The sequence below is a fragment of the Xiphophorus maculatus genome, chromosome 14 (genome assembly GCF_002775205.1).
Source record: "Xiphophorus maculatus strain JP 163 A chromosome 14, X_maculatus-5.0-male, whole genome shotgun sequence".
NCBI lineage: Eukaryota > Metazoa > Chordata > Actinopteri > Cyprinodontiformes > Poeciliidae > Xiphophorus > Xiphophorus maculatus.
The window spans coordinates 8479602-8505976 of record NC_036456.1 but is presented as its reverse complement, the minus strand read 5'-3'; the positions used below and the strand labels follow the sequence as shown (position 1 = coordinate 8505976).

Here is a 26375-nt window from a genome sequence, read left to right as displayed (position 1 = left end):
TGAATGCAGTTTTACCTTGCGACTGTCTGGCAAGGCGTAGAGAGAAAAATCCATTGGCTAGATCGATGCAGGACTTGAACTTTTTGACTCGAAGAGTTTTCAACGCTCCTTGTGGATTGATCAAACTGGCTCGGTTTGCTATTGTTCTCCGATTCAGGGCCTTGAAGTTGATAACTGGCCTCCAACCCCCTCCAGCCGATTCAGGTTTCTTCACCGCCTGGATGGGGCTGTTGGTGATCGGGTTGAGCTCCTCTCTGATGATCTCTAGGGCGCCCAGCTCCTTCACGATCTTGTCCATCTCCTCGACTGCTCCTGGGTTCAACGGGTACTGCCGAACAGGTGGATGAACCCCACCTTCGATGTGATGAACAACCTTTGGGCCCAAATCTCCACAATCGTTCTTGAACCGTGCTACCTGTGCTGTAGCGATGATTTTACGTAGCTTCTCTTTCCCAGCCGGGGAGAAGTCACTCTCTTCAAGTTTCTGTTCTGTCACCGTTGGTATGTCGACCGGTTTGTACCAGTCTTGCTTTTCTGACCCTGCTTGAGTCGGGCCGACTTTCACCAATCTTGCTTTCAAACTTGTCAGCCTTCGCTCCAGTCGGCGATGTGTGCCTTTCTTTTTACTGAGTTCGTCTAAGTCTTTTACTGTGAGGAGATTGTAGGGACCTTTCACCCATACTACTCCTTTCCAGGTTCCATATGGCATTTCTTCTATTTTCCCATTAGCAAACTGAACCTTCAGGTGTCCTGCTGTTTTTAGGTCTTTGCGGGTCATCGACACCTCCGCTCCGGTGTCCACTAGGTAGGGCACTCCTTCCACTTTAGCGTAGATTTCGTCCCCTTCCCAGTAGGCATTTTCTAAAACGACCCGCGACCTGGACGCCATTACTTTGGTGACCCTCCGGCCCCGGCTTTACGGGACTCACGGAGGGCCGTCCTCTCTTCTTGGCTCAATTTCCTATACTCCTCATCTGTCAGGAACTGACCTTTTCCTGGCTGGTTTGATGAAGCCGGAGGGTTGGTCGGTTTCCCTTGCGGTCCTGGTGGTTTCTGCTGGAACGGCCGGTTCCGGAAGTTGGATGGCGGTGTTCCTTGTTGAAACGGTCTGCTCTGGAAGTTGGATGGCGGTGCTCCTTGTTGAAACGGTCTGCTCTGGAAGTTGGATGGCGGTGCTCCTTGCTGGAACGGTCTACCCTGGAAGTTGGCTGGTTGTCTGATGTTAACCCTTCCAGGTGGCTTTGCCGGTTGGCTAGCCTCCTTCTTCCTTTTGTCCTCGTAGTACTGTTGTTCCAGGTCGAATCCCTGCACCGCTACATCCATCTGAGCGACCGTCGTGCTTCTCACTGGCAACTTCACGAACACGATCTCCCCTCTGCGTCCTTTTGTCACCTCACGCAGTACTTTCACATATCTCGCAGGGGAAACGGTCTGCTTAAGTGTGTGCCACAGCGGTTCCAACCGGCTTCCCTTGTCCAGTCGTCCTCTAGCTCTCTTCACCTGGGACTCTTCATCATCCATGTCCTCCAACACCAGCCTTTCATAGTTGCTCTGTGCTGAATCTGTTCCAACCATCGGGTCCGAGGTCACGCTGGTCAGCCACAACTTTTTGGCTCCCTCGTGGTTGGTGGTAGACAACACAGTTGGCCAAACATCTTTTAGATACTCCTCATTGTTTTCGTCTGCGTTTTTACTCCTAATCACCAGCCTTAGATTCTTCAGCTCGGCGTAAGCGTCCTGTCCCGTATTAGCGGCAGGTAGCTGAGCCAACGCCCCTGGTGGTCTCACTGGGATCTGTGGTCCTGGCTCCGAAGACGTCGCCTGAGGTTCCTCTTCATCAGCCGACACTTCGTCCAGCTTCTGTCGAGCCTCCCTGGAGTATTTGAAGGCGGCTTTCTTCAGTCGTCGCAGCATCACATCATACATAATTCCAATGTATGCATTCCTGAAGTTGGTAGTCAGGGAATAGTGTGCTGTCAGAGTGGAGCAGGATGGTGTCATCAGGATGTTAGCCCATTCTCCGATTGTCGCTTCCACCTCGAGCCGCACCCGGTCTCCCAATCTGCTGGCCCATCCTGCCGGGATCTGGTACTCGGTTTGGCCGACCTCTGGTACATACGTACACCGTCCGTCCTTAGCCTGCACGGGACCCCAGGTCACGTCTCTTGCCAGTCTCTCAGAAGATCCTTCGATGTCAAAGGTTTCTATTTCTTTCTTCTTACCCCGGTGCTGTCCTGTTCGGAGTGTCTTATGCTCGGTCGGTAGTTGCTTTGGGTCGGAGAAGACGCTGCCGTGATCGCTCTCCTCTTCTTCTTCTCCAGGATGTTCGATCTCCGGTTGCCCCTCTTCGTCCTCCGAGTCACTGATGTCCTCATACTGCTGTTGTCGAAGAGGTTCTCTCCTGGGGGAGTTCAGCGGTCGAATCTTGGCTGGTTTCATCGGTCCTTCTTCTTCCGGGACCGTCGGCTGCTCATTCTTGACTCTTCCCGCTTTGGGTTTTTTCAGTTCACTGCGGCTCTCTTCAAACGAGAACTCCTTAACGTACTTTGCTGCGGAGAACCCTGGTTCTTTATCCTGGGTGGCTGCACGGCTTTGGCTTTACCTATCTGGGTGGTGTTTGAAACCCCACTCTGGGGAATTTTCAAGGGATATTTCTTGATTTCTTGTGATGGATGGCTAATGCGGCATTGCTCCTCCATCTCAGCTGCCAATTTCACCCCTTGCTCAGTGCGGAGTCGATGCAGACGGGGGTCAATCACCACCACCACTTCTTTGAACACAAAGAAATGACTGTTGGTCTTGGCTATATTCACCACTCCGTTCTCCGCAATTGATCTGGCGGTGTCCCTTGGCAGATCCGGCGATCTCAGTCCCTGTACACTCACTACTACTCTTCTCATGCATTCGTTGCTGGCCGCCGTCAGGCCCCGCTCGAGTCCATGCCACATCTTCTTCCGATATTCCTCCAAACTCTCTCCTTTTCGGTAGACGTCAATCGGGACTAGGATTACAGCCCCATAAGGGAGACTATAGCCGTTCATCAAGACTACTTCTCCCCTTGTTTTTGGGCTACAGGTGGCTTCTAGCAATTTTGAATCCATTTTGTAATTTTGCCCTGCTTGGTCCTCAAGGCTGTGTCTGAACTTTCGATTGTGGATCTTGTATTTGTCATTGGTGAACACAATCAGTCCGTCACCTTCAAGATCCCATATTCTTCCAATAACCTGATAAACCCGGAGGCCGGTCTGCAGCCTAACGTTGCTGGCCCCCGGTGGTAGTTCGGCTAATTCTCGGGCCATCCTCCAGGTGTCCGATTTCTGAGTCTTCTTCTTGGGGCGGCCGGGGCCCCGCTGCTCCTCGTCCGATTCCTCCTCGTCCTCGTCGGAACTGCTGGCCGCTGGGGTCTCCGTAGGTGGTAGTAGATGCTTTCTCTCCGTGCTGTGGACTCGGGGATGAAACCCGGGCTCCAGACCGCGTCGAGGGGACCAGCTCCTGGCCGCTTGCTCCAGTTGCTCCTCGGTGATACCGCCGACGAGTGGTCCTTCGGGGTCTTCCTCATTGGCCGGTGCAGGTGGGATGTCCTCGTTCCGCGATGGACCCGGTTGAGCAGGGATGCCTCCGTCGTCATCGTTGTTGCTGTCGTCGCCGCTGTCACTGCCGTCGTTGTCATCGCTGCCTACCGTCAGGTCTATCTGATCCCTCGGAGGTTGCTTCCGCCGGCGAGTCGGTGTCGTGGTTCTGCTGGGGGGTCGGGACGGAGCCTCAGCCACCTCCGACCCTGCCTCTTCGAGGGCTTGCTCCTTTTCTTTGCCTTCTTTGTAGGCCGAGAGTCTCTGTAGAGCCTCGGTATACTCTTTATATTGGCGCACTCCTCTAACGAGAGGGTCCACCAGGATTCCGTCGATGCCCGCTGCCAGTGTAGCTGTTTTTACTACGCTGTCATACTTTTCGGAGGGGCTGTAGACAGTCCGCAGCTTACCGTCTGTCCATCCTTCAAGGAGTCTAGCGAACCATTCCAGCCACTCCCCAACCTCCGCCTTCTTAGCAACCTTCACTGGGCATCTGACGACCCCCAGGCGGTGGCCATGGTTGAGCTGGGTGCAGTAGTATATGTGATTCCTCACTAGGATCTCCATTAATTCCTGAGCCATGTCCTTACCGGTGACGTAGTGAGATCCAAAGAACATCTTCTTATTTATTTCAGTCCAGGATTCCAATCCATCACCGAGTAATATTAACTTTGTAGGAAGTCGTGTCATAGTGGATTGGGAAAGACGGGATTGATGACTCCTCCAGTCCCGGCTGATGTCGCTTGCCCCTTGTCCCATTGCTGGCTTTTGCAGGGGATCCAGTTCCCCTCTTTCTTCTTCTTCACTCATAGTTGTCTTTGTCTTTCGAGTCGCCTATCCCCCAAAGCCTCTCTTTGCACTTTCGAGTAGGGATGGGTCCAGGCTGTGTTGGCTACTGGCTTCACTGTCTGGATCTGGTCATTCTATCCTCAGTAGAAGCTTTCCCTCACCTGTATGCTATACAGTTACTGCGAGGGTTGTGACTGATGGCCTTGTCAGTCACCACTAACTCTCTTCCCTAAGAGTTAGAAACCCAAGTGAGCTATTCAGAGTCTCGCATCTGTTTTCACTGACTTGGTGTCTTTGGGGCCCGCCTACTCAGTTGTGCGCCGCCCCACGTTGGGCGCCATGAAGGTTATCCTGCAATAGTCAGCCCCGCCCACTCCTCACTACTACCCAGGGCTGCCTACTGACCAGTTCTCTGTCTAACAGGTCCGGAAAATCTCTGAGACCTGGGTATTACCCTAAAAGTACTCTATAAGAGATAATCTATTTAAACTGGTGGCGAAAGTGATTCGTCTAGCTCTAACTACCTCCAATCCAGAAGTTATGACCCTTTACAGTTAAGAAACAATCAGCTGAGTAGCCCTCACAGCTGCATAATTCCAATAACCACTTCTGTTAACGGTAGCCCACTTTCTAAATCATAACTTGCACTTGGAACCGGCTAGATTATGTTTAGTGACTTAGATGTAAGTCCCAGGGTCATTATTTATTCTCACCAAAGGAAATTATGAAGCCTCCTATTTACTGGAATCATGTACATTAGTTTTACCTTAATTAAAAGAACTGAACGAAGATTAAATGACTCTATTAATTCCAATGTCCACCAACCTCTTTAGAATTTTATAGTATAAATTTATTAAGCAAGCTTAAGCAGGGATATGCGACATACAAATCAATAATCAATCGTAAATAATTCAAAAACAGTGTAATAAAATTTACATGTACAATCATACTACCCTGTCCTCTTCTCCCTGACTAAAGTCGCAAGTTCTGAGATGGAATTTCAATGAGCAGATTCAACTCATACCCAGACGATGGTGGATCTTTGGCAACAGGAATTTCTAGCATCCTTGGTTGAGGTCTTTGCCTTGTGTGGAAAAAACCCTCTTTAGAAAAGAAACAAAGCAGAACGGGTCCGAATCCTTTTGCAAAACCCAGTTCCTCATCCCTGAGGGAGCTTTGTCCTTCCTCCAAGTCTTGTTGCAGAGTTTGTAATTGCTGGGCTGAGACGAGACCGACGATCGAATGAAGAACCAGGGATGGGGCGATGGAACCCAGTCCATTCTTGGCGGTGTGAAGTCCGAGCTCCCCCGTGGTTCTGAAGTGCGGTCCGTGGCTCAATCTGCTTCAGCAAGTTGTCTCTCCTTCTGCGCCGTCGGACTGGGAACGGCTGGTTCCTCTTTTCAGCCCCTTTTTATGCATCTCTCCACCATGTGTGTGTATGGGGAGGTTTGGCCTACGTGACTTTCTCCACATCTGCTGTATCTCATGAAAAAGTCCTCACATTGCCCAATCTATTTCTGCTGACCATGGTGGAAAGTCCCGTACTTCCCCTTTCTCCGTTGCTTCAGCCAAACTCAACACTCCAACCATCCTGTGCGCTCTGACCATCTGTTCAGAACTGCTTGCGACATTTCCTGTTTCAGGACTGTGCTGTATTCCTCTCTTTTTCTATAACCCACTATTATGTATTATAGCTCATTAAACACATTAAATCTGTTGTTAAACCTGTTTGAATTAATTTCAAATGATTACAACTTCACATTATCACAAGTTTGATCCTTAGTTAACAATCAATCACATCTCTTACTTATTATAATTCATCAACCATAATCTTTCCACAGTTAATTCATTACAGAAATCATTACAGATCACATTTCAGATAATACATTTCAGAAGGTTATTATGTGATTACTTGTATTCATTTTACTATTCCTTCATATTCAATTTAATTAGCTTTTAATCAAACTACAAGATTACTTATTTTCTCTCAGGCCTCTATGCACCTTTTCTGCATGCACCCGGAAAGATCTCACACCCTATGCCAGTTTTCTTGACAACCTGTACACAGGAAAACAGCGAAGGATTACTGCGAGTAAATCTAAGGAAAGCACAAAGAAATAGCTCTAGAGGGCTCTGGGTACCATTACTGACATAACACTCAGGCGATGAAGTGCTGGCAGTCTGCTCCTTAAGAATCCCGGAGATGATGAGCTGATACAACACAGGTGCGATGCAGCGTGGGACACGCCTCACCATGGCGATGGCCACTGGCGCCCTCTAGTGGGTAGAACAGTGAAGCAGCAGGCGAAAAAAGAACCCACAAAACCCCGACCAAAAACCCCAGAACCTAACAGATTTCTGTGACAAAATTGGTATCAGTACAAAGACAGGAGAAGTTTGGGAAATGATAAAAAAATGGGGGGGGGGATAGAAGAGAATGGAGTTATCCAATACTTAATAAAAACAATATAGTAGCAATAAATGAAGGGTAAAAGGCTGATATTTTAGTAAGCATGTTTGTGGAGATACATAGTGGGAAAAACTGATCAGTCAATGAAATACTAAAATTTTTCCTTTTAGAAAACTAAAAGGAAAAATGATGAAATTTTAAGAAGGAAGGAGAGTAATTATTATTATCATTAATTAATGATAATAATTAATTATCCCTTCTCTATTGGAGAACTGAAAAGAGCTTTGGGTAGAACTAGGAATAGTGCTCCAGGTAAAGATGAAGTGTGTTGTGTTATGTTAAGACATGTGAGTGATGACGTTTTAAATAAATTAGTAATTTTGTATAGTAAGATTTGGAAAGAGAGGAGACTGCCTTGTAAATGGAAAGAAGTGATTGTTATTCCAATAAAGAAACCTGGGAAAGATCATAGTAATCCTGGAAACAGACCGATTGCTTTAACTTCTAATATGTGTAAACTGATGGAAAGGATGGTGAATGAGAGATTAATGCAATATTTGGAGTAAAAAAATATAATTGCTCCTTATCAGAGTGGCTTTCATAGAGGGAGAGGAGCAATAGATCCTGTTATGTATAGAAAATGATATTAGAAAAGCTCAGATTAATAAGGAAATTGTTGTTGCTATGTTTTTTGATGTGGAAAAAGCATTTGATATGCTATGGAGAGAAGCATTAATGATTAAGTTACAGGTATAGGAGGTAATATGTTTAATTGGTTATGGGATTTTCTATGTGATGGAACTATTCAAGTCAAAATAGGACCTCATGTTTCACAATCATGTAAAATAGAAAATGGAACTCCTCAAGGAAGTGTGGAAATCCCAACATTATTCTCAGTTATGATTAATGATATTTTTAAAGAATTATCAATTAGTTTTGGCAAATCACTTTTTGCTGATGATGGAGCATTATGGAAAAGGGGAAGAAATATAGAACATATTATTTTAAAACTTCAGGAAGTCATAGATAAAGTGGGTAAGTGGGGGATAGAGTGGGGTTTAAAATTTTCAATCGAGACGACAAAAGTAATAATTTTTACAAATAAAAAAATTGGGGTTGATAAAAAGTTGTATTTATATGAGAAAGAGTTAGAAAGGGTTGACTGTTTTTGTTTTTTGGGAGTAGTTTTTGACAAGAAATTAACTTGGGAAAATCATACAGAACATATGATGGAGAAAAGTAAAAAGGTTCTTAATATTATGAGGTGTTTAACAGGGTTGACATGGGCTGCAAATTTTGATTCACTTAAAAATGTTTATGTGTCACTAATTCGGTCAAGAATAGATGATGGGAGTGTGGTGTTTGGTTCAGCGGCTAAAACTAGATTTAAAAAATTTGATGTTATTAAAGCTAGAGCATTGAGAAGTTAAATCAACTCCAGTTTGTTCTTTACAAGTAGAATCAGGAGAAATGCCATTATGTATCAGAAGACAACAGATAATGGTTAATTATTGGATACATTTAAAAGGACATAATGAAGATCATCCAGTTAAGAAAGTATTAGAAAATTGTTGGGAAAGAGGAACAAATTAATAGTTTTGGGTGGGTTGGGGACAGTGACGTCAGTAACGTGTTACTTAGTAACCACTTTTTTCAGTAACAAGTAATCTAACGCGTTGCTATTTCATATCCAGTAGTCAGACCACAGTTACTTATCAAAATCATTTTGCGTTACTATTTTCTTTTGGAATTTAATTTTATTTCCTCTACGCATCTTGTCAAGTGATCGTCGCTTTTTATGCGACAGTATCAGCAGCGACAGAAACTTAAACAATGGAGGGAAGAGGGAGATGCACATTTTGTTGGTAGAAAAACAGGAACTACTTTGAGTTTCTATCGCCAAGTCCAATTATTATAAGCGGCTGTGGGTTTTTTGGGTTTTTTTTAATGCTTTTTGGGCTCATTTTTGAACGTGAAGTTGCTCATTTGGGCTTGGAAATAAGCAGACATAAACCCCAGAATGTGTCTGACCTCCAGTTAGTTTTAGTCAGGCTCTGCCTGTCCATCATTTCCCGGATGATCCGTCCTGCTGTGTCTTTGTTAATGTCAAGTTAATATATTACCTGTCAATTACGTCGAGCTATCCAGAACATTGGAAACATCGAGACTAATATGAACAGAGCAATAAACGTGAAAACAGCCACGAATGAACGAGTCCAGGGCCGTGCAGAGACCTTTGGAGGGGAAGGGGCTCAAAGTTAAAAAATGGCACATCGAACAAGATCTTAAAACACCGTACAACAACATAGCAACAACAACATAGCATTGTTGTGTTACCATGGCTACAATATGGTGTAATCTTTGTGTTTGTTCACAAACACATCACAGCAAAAAACCAATAATCAGTGATTGATTTTAAACTCTGCCAATAAACCTGGTCTCCCTCTCACAGATTCACCTTATCAATATTTAAACATGTTAGTGATGCTGAGGTTCTTAGTAGGACGGGTTCTGGGGGTTGGAGGGTTCTGTCTAAGGCCCATATTACCTTGGACTGGCCCTGCATGAGCAGCCTGCGATGCGCATCTCTGGAATCTGCCTGGAATTTACCTGGAATCTACCTGGAATTTACCTGGAATTTACCTGGAATCCCCCGGTGGCCCCTGTCAGTCCCCCGATGCTTTGGGGACATTTTGATTCATTTCATTGTGGCATGTTTGGCTTTTTGCTGCGGTTCTAATTATTGCTACAGTTTTTTCTCTGATGTTTATTTTGTGACTCTAAATGGGCCGAATCTTCCTTTAACACTTGAGGTTCTGCAGTAACTTCTATTCCAGCCCCGAACCTCCAACCCAGATCCAGTCAGCAGCGGCTTTAACCCGCCTGGTAGAAACGTTAAGGAGAAGCAGAGCGAACAGAGAGCAGGTGGTACCAGGTGGTACCAGGTGGTACCGAGGCTTTGATCTGCGTTGCAACTCGCGGTGACAGTCGGTACCATGTCTTATATCAGGATGTCTGATATAAAGACAGATATTCTTTATATCAGTCGGTGGACTGACTCAGACTGCTTGTAGTGAACCGGACATTTATCAGAATGATGAAGTTAAAGTCAGAAGTTAGTTTAGTTTCTAAAATAAACAGAACAACAGGAAACAAAAAGCTCATTAATAACTGAATTTATTCTGTGGGAGAACAGAAAGAACTGACTGCAGGCTAAACTGTGACTTTTGTGAGATTTAAATGAAGAAGAAAAATTATTTTCCATGCATAAAGAATCATAAACAGGAAGCATAAAGAAGAACTGGATTATTTCAGAGAGAGATTAGAGGTTAAGTGACTCTGTAGATGCAAAATGTTTTGGAATAAAATATTTTATGAAAATATTTACTAATGTAAAAAGATTTTAATGTTCTGTCTTTGAGCTGTGGATCATTTAAATATGGAGGTTTTTTAGTGTGAACAGTCATTTACATGGAGCTCATACTGACATAAAAGCTTGGTGCTCACAAAACATTGATTGTTGTTCTTGTTCTTTGTAAAGAACATCTTGGCTACATTAAACAGAGTCAGACTTTTTTATAAACTGTTTTAAATGAGCTACAATTAAACCATGTCTGTTGTTAAATTATAGGTTGGATTGTTTGTCACTTGATCTGCTGCTGAAATAATTAACTGGACTTGAGTTTGAATTGTCAGGTCAGATGTGAAATTTCACCAAAATGATTAATGTAATAATTAATTTTCCTCCAGCTCTCATTGATAAGAAACATGATGGAAAATCTAGTTTTTTAGGCTCCTGCAGAGTTTATATTTCTCATTTTGAGAAATTAAATATTAAATTTTGGTATTGAGATATAGATATTTTTATTACAACAAAATGATCCAGAAATAATAAATAATTCATATTCTAAGTTTTTTAAATATTATGATTTTCAAACTCTGCAGCTTATAAACCCAGAGCCACCCTGACACCAGAGAAAACAATCATACCAGCAGGGGGCAGTGTTACACTGACCTGCTCTGTTGAAGGATCTACTGGCTGGGAGTTTGACTGGATCAGAAATGGACAATGGATGGATGGATCCTCCAGAAACACAGAACCAGATGGAACCATCAGAGTCTCAGACGGAGGAAATTACAGCTGCAGAGGAAGAAGAGGAGACTCATCTTTTGAATCAGAAACCAGTGAAGAGGTCACCATTCAGATAACTGGTGAGTTTAGTTATCAGGTCATCACCATAACAACACTTGATCTTTGAAACTCAAATTTGTTTCCTAGTTTTTCAGAAAATGTAATTATTAAAATATAATAATAAAGTGATTAATCAACAGGACAGAGAAATATTTACAGATTCAAGATTTGACTTTTTTATTTCCACTGAAACCACCAAAGTAATCAGATGTTATAAAGAATTTAATCTGATCTCAAATATTAAGAATGAACAACATTCTGCTGTAAAATATGTTCATCGAATACAACAAGATTTAATTTCCCTTTGGGATCAATAAGACATTTTTGAATTGAATTGAAGTCAAATTATTTTGTCCCACAAGATAGAAACCTTTCTGCAGACAGACTGCAGAACGGTATTGGGTTGATAGAACTGGTTAAATCAGAAACAATTATTTTAGTTTCTGTTTATTTTTCAGCCCATTTTATTTGTTGTGTTTATGGAGAATGCTTGTAAGAAGTTTGTATTTTATCTGGATCTCTCCTGACCTCACAGTTGCACATGATACAATGCTGCTTAAAGCACCATTAGAACATGACAGCATGTGGAGTAGAAGACTGTGTGTTGTGCTGATTCTGTCTGACATGATAACGTCTCAGTTTTGGTCTGATGAGAAATTATTCATGTTGTTTCAATTTGCTAAAAACCTTATTAATTATGATTAATATTATTGCAGAAATCAAGGCAACTTTGAAAGCAGACAAATCTACCATACCACCAGGGGGCAGTGTGACATTAACCTGTTCTGTGGACAAACCTGCTGATTTAACATTTTACCTCTTCAGAGAACCTTCATCCACCTATCAGACCAGAGTTTCTGCTCGATCAGATGGAGTTTTCAGCATCACAGAAGGAGGAATTTACAGCTGCAGAGGATCCATGACAGAGACAAACTTTATGACAACTATGAGTGATGAAGTCACCATTTATAAGAGAGGTGAGTTTATAAATTTATCTGGGAAGAAAACATTGTAAACTTTCTGACGAAAAATCCATTTTGACATGATCACTAAAGGAAGTTTGTTACTCTGTCACATTTAGAGAGATAATATCTTGTTCTAAATGTAAATATGAGTTAAGATTCATAATTTGTTCAATTATTAATATTCATTCAGCTGAATTGAATCATTTTGTTGAAGTTTTTGCTGACAAAATGTGCAGAAATATGAGAAAAAAGCAAATTAACTCTATATCTTTATATTTATTTATGTGTTTGTGAGATGTTGTGGTGAACATTGAGATTTACATTCTTCCAAGACATTTTAATGACATTTTATTGATACAGTTTAATAAAATTTATGACATAAAATATATGTTAAATGACACATCAGAGGAAAAAATTCTTAGATTGACATTATTATTACAAATGCTACACGGTATAATTAATTGTTTAGTTTTCAGACTCTTTGTTTTCCTAATCATGTTTCTTCCTGTAGTTTCCAACAGAGTTTCAGTCACTTCACAACCAAACCGATCTCTGATATACAGAGGAGAGAAAGTCACTCTGAGATGTGAGATCCAGGATGATGGAGGAACTGAGTGGACATATGAATGGAAAACAACCAATAGAAACTCTCCGTCATCCAGTGAATATATGATCAACTCAGCTACTAAGGCTGACAGTGGAGAATACAGCTGTGAGGGTAGAAGAGGCTACGAGTTTACAGGATGGAGTGAAGCCATCAGACTGACAGTGTCATGTGAGTCAGACTGACCTCCATTCATCCTGAAAGTGTCTTTAGTTTCTAAAATAAACAGAACAACAGGAAACAAAAAGCTCATTAATAACTGAATTTACTCTGTGGGAGAACAGAAAGAACTGACTGCAGGCTAAACTGTAAAATATTTTATGAAAATAATTACTAATGTAAAAAGATTTTAATGTTCTGTCTTTGAGTTGCGGATCATTTAAATATGGAGGTTTTTTTAGTGTGAACAGTCATTTACATGGAGCTCATACTGACATACAAAGCTCGGTTCTCACAATTCATTGATTGATTGTTTCATATTGGTAAAGAACATCTTGGACTCTGACTTTTTGTTTAAACTGTTTTAAATAATCTACAATTAAACCATGTCTGTTGTTAAATTGTAGGTTGGTTTGTTTGTCACTTGATCTGCTGCTGAAATAATCTAACTGGACTTGAGTTTGAATTGTCAGGTCAGATGTGGAATTTCACCAAAATGATTAATGTAATAATTAATTTTCCTCCAGCTCTTGTTGATAAGAAACATGATGGAAAATCTAGTTTTTTAGGCTCCTGCAGAGTTTATGTTTCTCATTTTGAAAAATTAAATATTAAATTTTGGTATCGAGATGTAGATATTTTTATTACAACAAAATGATCCAGAAATATTGAATAATTCATATTCTAATTTTTTAAATATTATGATTTTCAAACTCAACAGCTGATAATCCCAGAGCCACCCTGACACCAGAGAAAACAATCATACCAGCAGGGGGCAGTGTTACACTGACCTGCTCTGTTGAAGGATCTACTGGCTGGGAGTTTGACTGGATCAGAAATGGACAATATTATCCTGAAGTTGGATCCTCCAGAAACACAGAACCAGATGGAACCATCAGAGTCTCAGAGGGAGGAAATTACAGCTGCAGAGGAAGAAGAGGAGACTCATCTTTTGAATCAGAAACCAGTGAAGAGGTCATCATTCAGAAAACTGGTGAGTTTAGTTATCAGGTCATCATCATAACAACACTTGATCTTTGAAACTCAAATTTGTTTCCTAGTTTTTCAGAAAATGTAATTATTAAAATAGAATAATGATTAATCAACAGGACAGAGAAATATTTACAGTTTCAAGATTTGACTTTTTTATTTCCACTGAAACCACCAAAGTAATCAGATGTTATAAAGAATTTAATCTGATCTCAAATATTTAAAATTAACAACATCCTGCTGTAAAATATGTTCATCAAACCAAAAAAGCTTTTTTATTTCTATTTTTATGTTAAATATATCTTCAGTTGGATTCTGATGTAATTTAAATTTTTACATTTTCAGTTAAGTTTCTGATTTACACAGTTTAACAAATGATTTACTTTACTATAAATATTTTGACACTTGCACAGAGTAAATATCTGCTTCTTCATATCATTTTATATGTTCAGGTTCATTTTATTTCTATTAATTTCCAAACCTGATATTTCTTTATGTGAACAGTTTCTAAGCCGACTGTGATCCTGCGACCAGGCTGGTCTCTGAACGAAGATAATGTCCATCTGGAGTGTTATATCCAGGAAGGAACTCAGTGGACGTATGAATGGAGAAAAAACAATTTCAATTATAATCCAACATCCAGGATCATCACAGCTAACAGTGGAGATTATAGCTGCAAAGGAACAAGTGACTATTTGTTAACACAGTGGAGTGATGTCATCACATTAACTATCTGTAAGTTATTAACTTTTGACCTACAATAATCAAGCAAGCAACATTAAAATAGATTAAACAAATGAACATAAAAGCAGCTGCTGCAGTTTAACACATTTAGCTTCTTAAGTAAAAACACATTTGCCCAAATGATCAGAATATGCCTCTATTTGGTGAAAATGTAATTATTAATATAACATTTTATGGATGAATATGTTTGCTGTGTAAGTGTTTGAAACTCTTAATTTCTTTCTGCTTTGCTACAAGTTAAGCTGATGTCATTTTATTTTGAAAGGTTCTTATTAAATAAAACAAAAACTAATCTTAAAGGAGCTGCTGGACAGTTTGGAAGAAACATTGATACTTTTTAAGTGATTTTAGAAAGTAGCTTTTCTCAGGGAAAGTGTTAAATTAACACTTAAATTTTACTCTGGACTGTTGTGGTAAACTGCTAACCAGATATTTATTTCTTTAGCTCCCAATAAACCCAGTTTGATTCTGCAACCCAACTGGTCTCAGATCTACATAGGAGAGAAAGTCACTCTGAGATGTGAGATCCAGGGAGGAACTGAGTGGACGTATGAATGGAGATCAACCAATAGAAACTTTCCATCATCCAGTGAATACAGCATCATATCAGCTACTGAGTCCCACAGTGGAGAACACAGCTGCAGAGGAAAAAGAGGGTTTTCCTTTACACCATGGAGTAATGTTGTTAAAATAATTGTATGTAAGTTGATTATTTATTACTGACAAGTGATCATTTTTAATGACAGTTTGTCCCACTTGGTTTATAGGATTTTTTTTTATTTGAAACAAAATAACAAAAACGCAGCTTTTCCTATAGCACACAATCTAAGACTATAACTATTTTATTATTTCTATAATCAGTCACACTTGTCTAGTTATTTTAATGAGCTGATAGTTTTTTATGTTTATTCCCTATTAAATATTACATGCATCTGAAAATTATTGTTAGATGTATAACAGCTTTAGACCAACTTTTAATTTCTTTATATTTTATTACAATAGATTAAAATTTTCTGAACATCTTTGAATGAAATTTTTATATATTAAAGAAGCCAAAGTCCAAAGAAAATGTCTGAAAGAGTTTCAGAAAGTTTTTAGAGAGATCGATCAAAGTCATCTTAGAGTTCAGTGATACAAGGAATAAAGATTCAATAGATTATATTGATCAGTGTTTCTAGTCCCTGATTTATGTGATAAGAGAAAAATGAAAGTGTTGAATGAAATAAAGTTCACATTTTAAGAATACAATAGTGTAAAAATATAATGTTACTGAAAAAGGAAGTAAAATATCAAAGTTAAGGTTAAACCAGAGGGAGCATCTGTTATTATTATTACTATGGTTATTACTTCAATTTCAATATATAACTATATTAACTGTTTATGGGAAATAAAACGAAGAGAAAAGAGAGAGGTTGTGGTTAAAAGTTTGACCCAGTTTCAAATCTCTCTCCAGCATCCAAACCTCAGCCTGTCCTCTCTGTGTCTCCATCATGGCCGAATCCTGGAGCCTCAGTGACTCTGAGCTGTGAGGGTTTGAAGCATCAATCAGAAGGATGGAGGTTCTTCTGGTATAAAACTGTTCCTGATCCATCCAGCAGATACTACAGCATTGAGCTGCTGCCTGGCAGCACCAATGGGACTGAGCAGAACTCCTTCATCATTAATGGACCGACTCACACAGGAAGATTTGTGTGCAGAGCAGGAAGAGGAGAACCAAAGTTTTACACTAATTACAGTAAACCAAAGTTTGTCTGGTCTGCAGGTCAGAGATGAATTAAAACATTGATCATTAGAGGCTGTTAAACATTCACAGATAAAATCCAACTTGCTTTTTTAAAAGACGAAATAATTATTTCCTCTATGGTAGTTTATTTATTCGACTTGCTGAAATGTTTGCTGTAATCTTTGTTACTATAGAAACAAACCATTTGTAATGAAACATTTTAAAGATGTTTCTGTTCTCAGATGAAATCCTGTCTTGTTTTCAGATCCTCGTCCAGCAGCTTCTCTCTCAGTGAATCCTGACAGAGTTCAACACTTCAGATCTGACTCTGTGTCTCTGAGCTGTGAGGGAAACTCTACTGAGTGGAGAGTGATGAGGTTTATAGAAAGAGAAGGACTGTCAGACTTTACCTGCTCAGTCTGGGGGAACATGACTGGATCTACATGCACCATTAATCCGTACTATTATATGGATGGAGTGTTCTGGTGTGAGTCAAAATCTGGAGAGTTTAGCAACGCTGTCAACATCACTGCTCAGGGTAAGATTTGATTTATTGTGTTTGTTTTCCTTTAACCTCTTTTTGCATTTAAAAAACATAAATATATCTATTATTGTAAAATTATGTTTAGTCCAAGGTTAAATCACACAAAAAAGAATTATGTAGAAAAAAGATTTGCCTATATTAATTTCTATTCTCTATTCCATTATAACTACAATTAATGTTCTAAAGTTTGTTGGGTATCAGGACTCTATTTAAAAAAAGGTTATATATATATATATATATATATATATATATATATATATATATATATATATATATATATGTCTGTTTAAAAGTAAACATTCAGATGAAAATATTGATTTTGTTATTCTTGATGTAAATTGTTTCCAATCGTTCTGTTGCTCATAAAAAGCTAAAATCTTCTTTTCTTAGGAAAACAGAATAACATCAGATTATATTTTGGAGTATAACACATTGAAATTATTTTATATTTTATATTTATATTGCCTCTTGGTCAGACTTTTAGAAAATTCAACATTTCGTTTTATTGCTTTACGGATGACGTCCAGATTTATTTGACCCTAAAACTACTAAATGGTAAAAATGAATCTCTATAGATATTAATAGATTGTTTAGCTGAAGTTAGATCATGGATGGATCTAAATTTTCTTCACCTCAATCATAGCAAAACTCAAGTCCTATTATTTGGTCAAAACCTTCATACTAAAAATCCAGATTTGATTCTTGGTTCTTTTGCTCCGTTTTGTTGGACTTCAGCCAGGAATCTTGGTTTTATCTTTGATAGATGTTTAAAATTCGACAACAAGTTAGTTCAGTTGTTAAATCAAGTTTTTATCACTGGTGGATTTTAGCAAAAGTGAAATCTTATTTTTGTTTTAAGGATTTTATTATCCATCCCTTCATTACATCTGGATTGGATTATTGTAATTCTTTACATAAAGGCCTGGATAAATCCCTGATCCAGCGTCTTCAAGTGATCCAGAACGCAGCAGCTCGGCTTCTTACAGGAACCAGGAAGCGTGACCATATAAGGCCCGTAATGGCCTCCTTACACTGACTGCCTGTTTCGTATCGAATAGATTTTATGATTCTTTTAACAACTTATAAAGTTTTAAATGGGTTAGCCCCTCCTTATCTTCAGGATCTTTTGAAATTTCATTCTGTGTCCAGAACTTTAAGATCCAATAATCAGCTGCTATGTTCCTCGGACTCGACTTAAGAGAAAAGGAGATCAGGCTTTCTCCATCGCTGCTCCTATTCTCTGGAATAATCTACCTTTCCAGATTAGATCTGCCCACAGCCTGGATTATTTTAAATCACTTCTTAAAACTCATTTTTGTTCTTTGGCATTTAATTGAGGCCTGATATTGTAGCTCTTCTGTTGTGATATTTATTTTGCTTACTATTATTTCTGTTATTATTATAACATTATATAATCTTTTCTTGTATTGTTTCTCTTTTTCTTTTCATCAACTTATTTTATTGTGTTTTTTGTGCAGCACTTGTTTTAAATCTGTTTTTAAAATATGTTTTAATGTTCGGTTCCACTTGTGATTTGATGATTTATGTTTGGTGATGAGCTCAGCATTTTTCTCAGATTCTCTATCAAATTCAAACTGAGACTCTGGTTGGACGACTCCAAAACAATTTTTTCATACATCTACAGTAAAACAACTATTATATTAGTTCATTACATTATTTTCTGTGAACAAACCTGTCTTCATGTCGACTAAAAAGGAGAAATGATGAAACGTGACTACAAATGCATTTTTGATTGAAGAATCAAACATTTAATTTCTGAATCATAAATCAATTGAAAGCATAAAGCAGCTTAAATGGATGTTATTCACCTGAATATCCTCTGATTGTTTTACAGATGATAATCATGATGGTGTTATCCTGGTGAGCCCTGTTCATCCTGTGACTGAAGGAGATCCTGTTACTCTGAGCTGCAGAGATAAAAAACAAAATCTTCTCTCCAATGTGTTTTTCTATCATAATGATAAACTGATCAATAATGACGGCAGAGAGGAGCTGAATATCTCTGCAGTGTCAAAGTCAGATGAAGGTTTCTACAAATGTCAACATTCAGGAAAAGAGTCACCAAGGAGCTGGATGTCTGTTAGAGGTGAGGAGGATTAAAATATTTAATGCATTTTATTCAATAAGAACATTTAAGTTTAATTTAGGAACAAGATAAAGACCAATAATGTTTATGAATATGTGCTGTAGATTTTTATCTGTGTTCAAGTTTGAAATCACATTTTTACAAAACAGACAATACTGACATGAAATCTGATGCTATTTAATATTTATTTATTTTTAATGTTTCTCATTTCCAGTAACTGTATCCAGTCCTGTCAGTTCATTTCCTGTCATGTTGATCATTGGACCAGTTGTTGGAATCGTTCTCATTATTCTCATTATTGTCCTTCTCTTGTTGTGGCGCTGCAGACGGTCCAAAGGTGAAACTTTTTAATGATCACATTAGATCATATTCAGTCAAACACTTTATTTGTTAAAATGTTTCAAGTTCATTCTAATGTTTTAACATGAATCATTAAATATCTTTTTCCCTGCAGATTTAAGCAGTAACAGGTTAGTAAGAATATTTGTTCTCTCTTTCTAATCATGCATCAAATAATTACTTTCATTGATGCATTTATGTCTCTATTATTTTCAGATTGAATCAACCAGAGAGCATCAATCCAGCCTCAGCTACAAATCATGAAGTGACCCAGAATGACGGTTCTGTTTACAGCTCTCTGCTTCATGGTTCGTCTCACATTAAACATCTTTATGATTAACTGGAATGTTTAATCACTTTATAGTTTCCAGATATGTGAACTGAAAACACATGACTTTTGTGATTAAAATACATTCTTTGCTGCCACCAAGCGGTGGGAAATGGGAACTGCAAAATACTTTCTGCCCCATGATAGTTGAGATAATTTTCCTTTTTCTAATAATAATTTTATGAACAAAAAAAAAACAAATAAACACAAAGTGTTACATCCACCATGCTCGTTTGGTGGGGTAACATTAAAGGAGACCACACAAGGATTTTCTGATTAAATGAAAATTGAATTTATTAAATTATACTAAAGAAATAAAACCTCAAAAGGGAATTACCTGAAATGAGAAACCAAAATAGATTAATGCAAAACCCATAACCAACCAGACATAAGCAAATGCAAAACAAACCTAACAAAACTCAACCATAAGATACAAACCAAACCAAATGGGGTTCTGAGGAGGGAGAGGGGAAAAGCCTCCTGTGTGTTGCAGCTTGGCAGCTTTTAAAGCAGCAGAGCACCAATCAGGGAAAAACACCTGCAGAAGGCCTGTCTGCAGAACCCTACAAGGAAAAAGGGCAGAGACCCACTGCAGCCGTAACAAGAGTGAATCACATTTTTACATTAATGTTGTTTGGCTAAAAAAATTAAACAGTATTGATCAATAGTTAGTATTCTTCAACAGTCTATCATTATATAAAGTTAAAACATGAAATCATGAAATGAAGAAAATTCTCACTGGAAACAAATATCAACATATTGTTAGGAAAGATATTAAACTAATCAAACAGATAAAAACATAAACTATTAGAACATCTACTTTGTTTTAAATTGATGTGATAATTTTATTAATTTTCACTCATTTGAACTTTAACCTTGTTTTATTGTCTTTAGGTGACACTTCCCTCTATGAGACAATCCAACTCAGCAGAGCCTCAGGAAACGGTAAAGTAAATGTTTTATAGCAGCTAAAGACACTGATGACAGAAAGATGATAAAAATACTGAAATATCTCTGATGAAGATCAATTGAAACACATTAAATATACAAATATAGAATGTAAATACCTATAACAACATATGAAATACAAAATGTAAGATGATTTAAAGATTTTTCTCAACATTAATTTTTTTCTATCTCAGCAGAGAAGATTCATCATCCAGCAGAAGATACTGACTATGCTAATGCTAACCCAGGTAACTGCAGCTCAACATGTGGTTCAGATGGTTAACATCTACATAATAGACATAAAATATTAACTAAATTTAGTAACCTGAACAAAGGGAATTGCTATAAAAGGTGGTTTGATTCTGCATTCAAATTAATATTTTATTATTCAAAATATTAATTTTAGATTCTTTAAATTATGATTTTAATTGTATCAGTTTATTGCCCTGATATATTATTTTAAAGGAGATTTAAAGTAAATCACTCCCCACTCGTAGGCGATGACAAAAATGGGAGACAGACGAGCGGATCCATAGAAACAATAATTTATTTTATCCAAAATATGCGCTGTTAGAACTGCTCAGCCAGTCAGAGAGAAGCGTGAACCAATGCTGCTTGTTCCGGTCTGGTCCAGAGGCCAAATCAAGCATTCAATGGGCTCTTTGCACCTGCCGTGCTGACGTCATAACCGCATGTGCAAATGCGGCTCTCTTTTTTCCACTTTGAGTTACCATGACAGCTAGAAAAGACAAAGTCCTATTTCAGACGCAAATAAAACAATACTATGAACATTGCTGTCTTCCTAATATAATGGGCTTTTAAGTTTTCATGGATTTCCAAGCGGTCCTGAATTAAGAAGACGGTGGCTTGTAAATATTCGTGGCTACCAGTTAAAGCTAACGCTGCACAGCAAAGTTTACAGTCTTCATTTCACTCTGGATCAACTTCTTCAGCGTAAAGAAGAAGGTAAAGGACTTCTGTATTCAGCCTGAAAGAGTTTATGGGAACCAGAGAGCAGACCAGAGCCAGACAGCCGAGCTACTGATCCGCCTGTACACACTGCTGTAAACACCATCCTGCTTCACATGAAACATGCAAAACTAATAAAGCGAAATAACACGGAGACCTTAAGGAACACGGCCATATTTTTCTAAAAGCAACAACTTTGAACCCGAACAGTCAGCTGAACTAGAACTCTGACACCAGAGCTGCTCTACTGTTAAGCTATGGGCTTGTTGTTCCTCAGGCTTCAGAAGCAAAAAGCCTGAACCGTAAAATCCCCCGTTACTTGGTCTCTGACACTATGGACAATAAACACAGGTAATATACTTGAACATAAGGTAAAAACATTGTCCGTTAGAATGGATGAAAAATGTTTAGCTACTTAAATAGTACATTTTTACAAGACAAATGTCTAGCATAAGTTAAAGCTAATGTTAGCCACAAAGTTTAAAGAAAGTAAAACTCACCTTTGTATCTGTGAATGTATAACGAGGCGAACATCTTAAAACCTTTCTCCAGATTACTTGTCGAGGCTTCGGATCGATGTTCATCATTAATTGTTACCTTGGACAAGCCCTGCAAACACCCAGTGTAAAGAGCCATTTTCAATAGATCGGAAAAGATTGAGCCGCTTTTCCCAGAACGCGGAAGCTGAGGTGCAAAGAGCCCATTAACAGCCCCTCTACCTGCTTCCTGAAAAGAACAAAAACAAACAAATAGCGGACTAGAGACACCTACTGGACGGGAGGGGATCGTCACACTGAATTAGAATCAAACATATGATTTTATCTTTAAAAATGTTCAACTATCAGAGGCTTTTATATAATTTTTGATGCTGATTAATATGTGACTCAAATTATTTCTCAATTGACAGGAAAGAGGAATGTGATGGTTCGTTCTCCAGCAGGGCTGGTCCAAGGCAAAGGCAACGCAAGCTGAGTGTCTCCTTAGGGCCCGGGGCTGCTAGGGGGCCCTGTAAGTGAAAGTGATTTTTTTTATTATTATTAATGATTTCTATGTGATTACATTAACAAGAACACACAATTTCCTTATAAAGTTGTGATTTTCAAAAAAATAAAAATGGCCACAGTGGGTCAAGCTTCACCGGTAATATGAGCTGCCTGTAATGTGCAGTGAACCAGTGGAAGATAAGTTAGCAAAACAATGGCGCAAAAAGGACTTAGCTTTCAGGGACAAAGGAAAGAAAGAGGAAGAATAGAAAAAAGTCGAGATAAAGGTATGTTTTTATGTGTCTTGGTAATGTAATGTTTACCAAAAATATTAGTGGAGCCAATAATGGAAAATTCAACAGCTAAACATTTATGCTAGCATCTTTGTACTTGTGTGAAACTGAGCTTTAACTTTAAAAGAGTTTATTGTCGTTGTTGGGCTTATATATTTGAGTTGTTGGTCTTTTTTTTCTTATAAACATTTCGTTCATTGTCGTTTAACATTAGATAACAATAATTAAAACTTCCCAAAGTTTGACTTTGTCTAGCAAAATGCTTTTACATCAAACTACATGGCTACTGCATTGATCTATCAATGAGCTAATCTTAGCTGTAGTTGGTGATATATTGTTTGCTGCTGCACATGATATTTTATGTGGCTAAAACAAACATTATTTTTACATCATCTTCTTAAGTATGTGAAACTTCTCCAGGAGCTGTTAAAATCATTTGAAGGCACAGAATCAGCCCAGTACTGATCCACATTCACAGGCTAGAAAAACTCACCTAATATAAATTTAATATCTAGCTATTGGTATTATTAGTATTTCAATATCTATGTATGTATTCCCTCTTAAATCCAATACATAGTACATTTAGTTACTTTTACTACCACTAGCATATAGGATACAATTTAAAATGCACAGTCAGAGATTTAATAAATTTATAGCAGGTGTGCGAATGATCTAATCATCTGACTATTGATTGGATCAATCCACATTAGCAGAAACAAAGCAGGGCTCCAAAACCAAATTTTGCTTCCAGCCCCATGGTGGTTTGGGTCAGCCCTGTTCTTCAGCATACTGCATCAGATAAAAGCTGTTATCTTGTGTAATCCCATATCTTTGTATGCTTTTATTACAATCCTGTGAATAAAAATATAATCCAAATATCAGATATGCCTCCTTTTGCTTTAGTAAAAATCTGTCTTTTACATTTATTTTCTGTTAGATCTGTGAAATTTAATAAAAACAAATCCTACACATTGTCATGCTGAATGGAAGTGTTTCATCTTTAAGGTACTGCTGATGTGATTCTGTTAGTATTTTTAAACTGCTGTTTGTCTCTTCTTCCATTATTTATAAATGTAGCCACTGATAACAAAAACTATTCATAAAAAGTGAACTTAAGACAACCTAAGGTCACTTTAGGGTAAATATGTCCATGTAGTTTGGGGTTTTTGGCAAACAGACAACTACCAACACTGGGAATGGGAAGATGGACATTTTTGTAATCAGTATTGTAAGGATCATTTATTTTAAAATAATTTAAATTGTTAATATCTGCTAGAACAAGTGGAGTATGTCTGACTACAAGTTTGCTCCAACCACATCAAAAACTCATTAACGTCCAACAATATCTTTCTACAACAGATGAAGGAACTATTACTGATCAGAACGTCACTTCCCATTTGTGCTGATGGGGCAGTAAATGTGTTGTAATTTCTATTTCCCACCACTTGGTGGCAGCAAAGAATATTTTGAATCACAAAGGTGTTTTCAGTTCAAATTTCTTTAAACTACCAGTTTGAGTTATATCAAGTAATTTTAAATTGTCCTTCCTGTTCTTGCAATTATTTGTAAATGTAACCACTGATGAAAGAAAACATTCATAAAAGGAAAACTTCAGACATCCTAAAGTCTCTTCAGGTTGAATATGCCATGATGGTGTTGGTTTTTTTAGTAAACAGACAATCAGAAAGGGAAGATGAAACTATTTACTGAACATAGTAATTGTTCAGGAAGATGAACGGCCGTCAATGGGAGCATCAAGCCAGGGCCACACCATGAAGAAAGGTGAGTTAATTGTTGCTATAGATTGCAGGTGAGGAAGATGATCAGTGGTTCTTACTGATTGTGTATTCTGTGTTGTTTCCAGGATGAACGATGGTCCAGAGTGGACGTCAGGTGAACCACGACAGAGGAAACGCAGTGGTATGAAGAAGTGTTTGCTCCCTTCCTCATTGACTATTATTTTGCATGTTTCTCTGATTTAACTGTTTGATAACAACAAACTGATAAGGGAAAAGAAAAACAAACATAACTGTGGTTTATCACACCTAAGTTGATTTTGTGTAGATACACCCAGACCTGAAAACTGCCACACCTGTTCTCAAGCAGGACGTCACATGAAGGGACAGTTTTATGTAATATTGACTCTTTTGAGATTCAACATAACATTATAACATCATGTTATAATGTTATTCACTCATCAAAAACTTAACTGGAGTGTTATTTTGATTCTTTCATGCATGTTTGAGAAATCCTTTAATTTTCCATGGCAACCATTCAACTGTGCAAAAAGGCCTGGGTGGAGCTAGCGCCACCTTGAGGATGAAGCTCCTCAAGGTGGAGTCCAAGCTTCAGAGCTCCCGCCTCACAGATCAGCCCTCTCCCTTCATTCCTCCACTCAGCTCTTTCACACTAGCCAGCAGCAATTAGCAAACATCCAGTAGATTTGTGCTTCTGCATTATACAAGCTACTTCTCAGTGCAACGCTGGTAAAAACTTTATTAGGTTAATAGAGGAGCGATGTTATGATGACTTCCTGAAGACAAAGTTTCAGAAAGAGCAGGAGTTTTTAAAGAGACAAAGCCCCAATTTCAAGGCAATAAATTATAAAGTCAAATTTCTTTTAAGTCAAGTTAGTTAACATAGTTCATTGATTGTACTATAAAATTGTAACTTGAAAGCACATTATACTGCCCCTTTAATTGTAACAGGCCCACAATTAACTCTAGCAAATGTGATTGGACTTAAATTTATTCATGCTTTTCTTTTCTTTTGTGAAACCTTGAAGCTAAAAACCTTCCAACTCATCCTTCTCATAGTGCTACATATAAAATATAGCCTTAAATGTCTCACAATGAAAACAAACATATTTTCCACTATATTAAGAGTTTAGCTTTGTTGTGAAAATCTCGCTTCACAAAAAAGCGGTGCATAATTTTCAGATTATGCACCAATCTGAAAATGGTGCATAAGATCATTCTTGTTACTTTGTCTCTTTAAGTAGAAAAAGGAAATGTAACAAGTGAGTTTGTTTCAATGCTGTATTTAAGTTCAGGGCCTCAGCAGAAAAAAACAAAATATAAAGACACAAACTACATTAGAAATGTGAATTTATTTTATTAAAAGCAGTTCAACCTATTATCCTCTGTGTGGAGCTGTAGTACTGGAGAGTTTGTGGGACATGAACTTGCAATAATTTGTTCATTTGCTCTTTGACTCACGTTGGGCATCAATAGCAAAATTACAAAATTTTGATTCTGAAATTGGATGAACTGTTCTAAAACTTTGGCCATATTTAACTAAGGATGAACTCTTAAGACATGACCAGATTATTTCTAGAACATAAACAAGACCAGTGTGGACATGCACTGGGCAGAGAAGGTTGCCATGGTAACAAGTGGAAAATCTGTCAGACTGGTGACAAAAACTAACCAATGCGAAGGATGAGATCAATAGTGATGGTCAAATGAAGCTTATTGGTTTTAAAATAATGTTTTATTACTCAAAGCTTTTCAACACAGTCCTCTTTGGTGCCATCTTGTGGTCAATAGTGTGAGCTGCAGTTTGGATTTACAGCCTAAAACAAATTAATTCATTCTAACTGTCCACTATAGAGGGTTTTATATACAGCCTCTGCTTTATTATCATGTGATACTTTTGTCTTATAGTGGGAATTCTTAAATTTTTTTCAACATATATTTTTAAGGAGAAAAAATGTGGTC

General features: G+C 38.3%; 1 protein-coding gene across 1 annotated transcript in view; it reads left to right on the top strand.

The window, feature by feature from the left end:
• The window catches only part of LOC111610872, a 289364-nt gene extending 265857 nt beyond the window's left edge, over positions 1 to 23507 (top strand). Inside the window, exons 9-13 of the mRNA XM_023345919.1 lie at positions 19251 to 19266; positions 19352 to 19443; positions 20358 to 20408; positions 20606 to 20659; positions 22288 to 23507. Coding sequence (XP_023201687.1) covers positions 19251 to 19266; positions 19352 to 19443; positions 20358 to 20408; positions 20606 to 20659; positions 22288 to 22352 — 278 coding nt within the window. The 3' untranslated portion in view covers positions 22353 to 23507. The remainder of the gene's footprint in view (positions 1 to 19250; positions 19267 to 19351; positions 19444 to 20357; positions 20409 to 20605; positions 20660 to 22287) is intronic.
• Positions 23508 to 26375: the final 2868 nt, after the last annotated feature.